At 40.8% G+C, this 5,613-nt stretch overlaps 1 protein-coding gene across 1 annotated transcript in view; it reads left to right on the top strand.

The window, feature by feature from the left end:
* The window catches only part of MUC4 (mucin 4, cell surface associated), a 47,097-nt gene that overhangs the window by 34,497 nt on the left and 6,987 nt on the right, over positions 1–5,613 (top strand). Inside the window, exons 18-20 of the mRNA XM_069065046.1 lie at positions 993–1,066; positions 4,514–4,578; positions 4,992–5,203. Coding sequence (XP_068921147.1) covers positions 993–1,066; positions 4,514–4,578; positions 4,992–5,203 — 351 coding nt within the window. The remainder of the gene's footprint in view (positions 1–992; positions 1,067–4,513; positions 4,579–4,991; positions 5,204–5,613) is intronic.

The following is a 5,613-nucleotide window of genomic DNA, read 5'->3' as shown; positions in this document are numbered from 1 at the left end:
ATATATATATATATATATATATATATATATATATATATATATATATAGGGAGGAAGGAAAACTGCACCATTGATGACCCGACCCTGGCAAAATGCTCTGCCAAGTCCTGGGTAATGATGTGTGTGTGTGTATTTGTGTGTAATATTGATAAGAAAAAAATAGCAAAGGGCCAGAAATAACCATGACTCACATTTATATGGTAAACCACATTTTTCTTTTTCTTTTTCTTTTTTTTTTTTGCTTAGAGGGTGACACAAGGTATAAAAGATTACAGGAGCCCTCACAGATTAGAGTTAAGAGACAGTTGTCTAGTGTCGGTAGTTCTTAGATGGGAATTGAGAGAATTGGTCACTTTCAGTTTCACCAGTGACCTTCGTGGTGACTTGGACAAGTCATCAACCCTCTCTGGTTCTCAGTTCTTTTTTCTGTAATAGGAGACTTTGGTGTTGATCTTCTTGGGAAATTCTACATTAGTCAGGCAATAAACATGTATTAAACTATGTACTGGGCACTGTTCTAAGTGCTGGTGATACAAAAAAAGGCAAAAGACAGCTCCTGCCCTCAAGGAGCTTACAATCTAACAGGGGAGACAATGTGCAAACCCCTATGGACAAACAAGATACATGGTGTAAATCAGAAGTAATTAACAGAGGGAAGGCACTCGAATTAAGACTTCCTGTAGAAGGTGGGATTTTAGCTGGGACTAGAAGGAAGCCAGGGAAGCCAGGAGGTGGCAATGAGGAGGGAAAGCCTTCCAGGTGGGAGATAACCCAGAGCTGGGACGGTGCCTGGGGTTGGGAGATGGCAGTATCTCAAGGTCAAGGAAAAGCAAAGAGGCCAATGTTACTGAATCAAAGGGTGTGTAGGTGAGATGAAAGGTATTAGAAGACTAAAAAGGGAGGGGAGGGGTGTGAAAGACTTTAGTTATGAGGGAATTACTGAAGTCCATTGAGTAGGGGGAGTTATTAGGAAGTTCTTTGTCTTGTCTCCAGACATTCCTCTGAGAATCATCCGACTCTTCCTCAGTGAACGTGAAATGGCTACCCTAGATGACGTCAATGCCACGGTGGGTACTATGTACTCAGGCTCAGGTTAAGGGTGCACTGGGTGGAAAGTACATTTGGAAAACACACCTCTTAGGGCAATTAGGTGGTGCAGTAAAGAGAGCACTGACTCTGGAGTTAGGAAGACCAGAGTTCAAATCTGGCCTCAGACACTTGGCACTTAATAGCTGTGTGACTCTAGGCAAGTCATTTAACCCTAATTGTCTTGAAAAACAACAGTAAAAACCCACATCTCTTGGGGCAGCAAAGTGTCAGGAGGACCTGAGTTCAGGGGCTACAGAAATGGATTGGGGAAACCTAGTGATGGAGCTAAGGTTCACAGGTTGGAAGGATGAAGTTTAGAGTAGAATAAAGAACATTAGATTTGGTATTGGAAAAGATGAGTTCTGTAACTGTGTGTGACCTTGTACAAATTAAATCCCACCTCTGAGCCTCAGTTTCCTCCTTTGTAAAATAAAGGGGCTGGATTAGATTATCTCTATGCTAGAAAGCTAGGGTTTGTTGACCTTCCTCCTTAGAGAGGCCCTTGGGGATGTGTAAATGACAACTCCTAAACTCAAGAGAAAGAAGCAAAAGGATCGGAAGAAGTGGGGAATCCATGGTATGGAAAGTCAGAGTTCTAGAGAGGAAGTTGAAACTGGAGGTGGAATGGTACAAAGCAGGGGTTCTTGATTGGGTCAGGAAACTTGTTTTAAAATATTTTGATAACTATTTTTGTATAATTAGTTTCCTTTATAAACCTATTAATTTAAAAACATTATTCTGAGAAAGGGTTTATAAGGCTACCAAAAAAGACCCATTACACAAAAATGGTTAAGAACCCCTGGTGACCAGAATAGAGAAAATGGTCAAGGAGAATGTCATAGCCTTTGGCATGTGGTAAAGCATGAGTACTAATTAAAAAGCATCCAATCAAGGAAATGTCTGGTTGAGACAAATTCAACCCTAATGAATATTTTAAACACAAATTATTTAGAAAAAGTTATCAAATACAGCCTGAAGGCTCCATTGGTCCCATTTAGAATAACGATAAATCAAATCCAGAAGAAACAAATCACATGAATCCAAAAATATTTTTATTATCTTATAAGGCATTTATCAAAGAGTGAGTTTATTTGTTTTATAACCAGATTTACTTGAGTAAGTATATGTCAAAAGCATACTTCCAACATTACCAATGTTGAACACCTTATGATTATTTGTTGTTGTTATTCAGTTGTGTCTGACTTTTCATGGCCCCATGAACCATAGCTTGCCAGGTCCTTCTGTCCTCCACTATCTCTCAATGTCTGTCCAAGTTCATGTTCTATTGCTTCCATGATACTATCTATCCATCTCATCCTCTGCTGTCCCCTTTTCCTTTTGCCTTCAATCTTTCCCAGTGCCAGGGTCTTTTCCAATGAGTCCCATCTTCTCATTATGTGGCCAAAGTATTTCAACTTTACCTTCAATTTTTGATCTTCTGGTGAATAGCCTGAATTAACTTCTTTAAATATTGACTGATTTGATCTCCTTGCTGTCCAAGGGACTCTCAAAAGTCTTCTCTAACACCACAATTTGAAAACATAGATTCTGAAGTGCTCGGCTTTCCTTATAGTCCAACTCTCTCAACCATACATTGCTGCTGGAAAAACCATAGCTTTGACTATATGGACCTTTGTTGGCAAGGTGACATTTCTGCTTTTAGTATGTTGTCCAGATTTTCCATAGCTTTCTTTCCAATGAGCAAGAGTCTTTTGATTTCATGACAGCAGTTACCACCTACAGTGATTTTTGAGCCCAAGCATACAAAATCTGAGCCTGTTTCCATTTATTCTCCTTCTATTTGCCAGGAAGTGATGGGACCAGTTGCAAAGATCTTAGTTGTTATTGTTTGTTTGTTTTATGTTAAGCTTCAAGCCAGCTTTTACACTTTCTTTTTTCACCCAAATCAAGAGGCTTCTTAATTCTTCTTCACTTTCTACAATCAGAATGGTATCATCTGCATATCTGAGATTGTTTATATTCTCCTGACAACCTTAATTCCAACTTTTGATTCATCCAACCTGGTATTTCACATTATGTACTACTCTGCATATAAATTAAATAAATAAGGTGGCAGCATACAGCCTTATTGTACTCCTTTTCCAGTTTTAACCAATGAGTCATTCCATGTTCAGTTCTAACTGTTTCTTCTTGACCCACATGCAAGTTTCTCGGGAGACAAGATTTTGTTCTCCCATCTCTTTGAGGTTTCACTGAATTTTGTTGTGATCCACACATTCAAAGACTTTAGTGTAGTCAGTGAAGCAGAAGAAGATGTGTTTGTTGAACTCCCATGTTGTCTCCATAATCTAGCAAATGTTGGCAATTTGGTCTCTAGTTCCTCTGCCTCTTTGAAAACCAGCCTGCTCTTCTGGTAATTCTCAGTTCACATATTGCTGAAGCCTAGCTTGCTGAATCTTAAGCATAACTTTACCAGTGTGTGAAATGAGCACAATTGTTCAGTAATTTGAACATTCCTTGGCACTGTCCTTCTTTAGGACTGGGATGTAAATTTATCTTTTCCAATCCAGTGGTCATTGTTGAGTTTTCCAAATTTGCTGACATATTGAGTGCAACACTTTAACAGCATCATCTTTTAGGATTTTTAATAGCTCAGCTGGAATTCCATCCAATATCCTTATTGTTAACAATGCTTCCTAAGGTCCACTTGACTTCATTCTCCAGGATGTCTGGCTCTAGATCAGTAGCCAAACCATCATAGTTTTCAGTGATGCTAATAACTTTTTTGTGTAATTCTGTTCCAGATTGATTATTACTATGATGCCCCAAATCCTTCCAAGCTCTAAAATCCTATGACCTAAAGTAAAGCAGCATCATATAGTGGGAAGAGCTTGGGATTTGGAGTACTTTCTACTCTATGACTTTTGGCAAATTACTTCATCTGCCTGAGCCTCTGTTTTGTCAAGAAGACTCCTCTTTCTCAGTTCAAATCCAGCCTCACACATTTACTAGCTGTGTGACCCTGGACAAGTCATTTAACCCTGTTTGCCTTAGTTTCCTTATCTGTACAATGAGCTGGGGAAGGAAATGGGAAACCACTTGAATATTTTTGCCAAGAAAAGCACAGTGGAGTCACAAAGAGTCAGACGTGACTGAAACAACTGAACAACAACCAAAAAAATGAAAAAGGGAAATTAGACTAAATAGTAGACTCTGAGGTCCTTTCCAGCTCTAAATCTATTTTCCTATGATTGCCCATTGGCCTAGTATCAGAGGAACAGCTAGGCCAGTAGTCCAGTTTCTCCCTGTAATATAACATGTGTGATGTATGGTTTTGGAGGAGGGGATAGGCAGGGGGAGGGGGGAGGGGAATGCAAAGGGAAGGAAAACCTAGGGGCAGGGGGGAAGTGGGAGGGAATTGTCTTCTCTGGTTGATGCCTACACTGTTTCTGCTCCCATCTCAGGTCACTCGAAAGTTGGAGTTCCTAGAAGGTCGGGCTTTTCTGAAGAATAGTCCGGTTACAAAAATGTAGGTGGAAATTTCATATCCCTCTGCCCATATCTGAGGGTTTTAGTGCTTCCCTCCCCCCTGCCCCCTTTTCCTTGATCTAGCCTTGATCTAGACTTCCCCCTTTGCCACTCCCTAGGGACAGCCTTGGGTCTTAGAAAATAGTACAATATTGTGGAAAGATATTTAGGTTTTCAATAAGAGGACCTGGATTCAAATTCTGGCTCTGACACTTGCTATCTCTGTGACCCTGAGCAAGTCCATTCCTTTCTTTTATGCATCTGTAAAATAAGGAGGTTAAACTGGAATGGTCTCTGAAGTCCCTTCCAGCTGGAGACCTATCTTCTCATCTATCTATCCACCCTCCTACAAGCCACCATCCCATAGCCTCTGACCCTACCCACCGAGAACAATTCTGTGTCCTTGGTTCACAGAAATACCTCGGGTCCAGTTCAGAAGTGGGAAGTGATTGCAGAGTTCCAGTACCTGCCTGAGGGCTCCGTGATTGACTTCCTGAACCATAGGCTGGAGGAAGCAGTCCGAGAGCGCTTCTGGAAACTGGATGCACCCTCAGGGATTTCAAATCCACGGAAAAATGTGTCCTTTCTCCCTGTCACAGAGAATGATATCAGCAGTGTAAAATTACGTGAGTCATTCTGCATTGTAAAGGGAGGGGAGAGAAGGAGGATATGGAAGAAAATAATATTAATGCTACTAATATATTATGCATTTAGGTACCAATCTACGGGAAAGAGTTTTATTCAATTTGTCAATATCCAAAATATTGCTAACTGAGAGAGAAAAGAGGAGAGAGAGGGGTGGCTAGGTGGCACAGTGAACAGAGCACCGGCCCTGGAGTCAGGAGGACCTTAGTTCAAATCCTGCCACAGACACATAACACTTAAAAAGAAAAAGAAAAGAAAAGAGGAGAGAGAAAGAGAGAAGGGGAGGGGGAGAGGAGAGGAAAGGACAGGAGAAGACAAGAGAGGAGGAAGAAGAAGAAGAGAGAAAGGAGAGAGGAGGGGGAGAGAGAGAGAGAGAGAGAGAGAGAGAGAG

The sequence above is a fragment of the Petaurus breviceps genome, unplaced genomic scaffold (genome assembly GCF_028583685.1).
Source record: "Petaurus breviceps papuanus isolate PSGF00001 unplaced genomic scaffold, PetGlider_PUasm1.0 90654, whole genome shotgun sequence".
Lineage (NCBI taxonomy): Eukaryota > Metazoa > Chordata > Mammalia > Diprotodontia > Petauridae > Petaurus > Petaurus breviceps.
The sequence above is the reverse complement of the archived record's forward strand: the minus strand, read 5'-3'. Positions and strand labels throughout refer to the sequence as shown.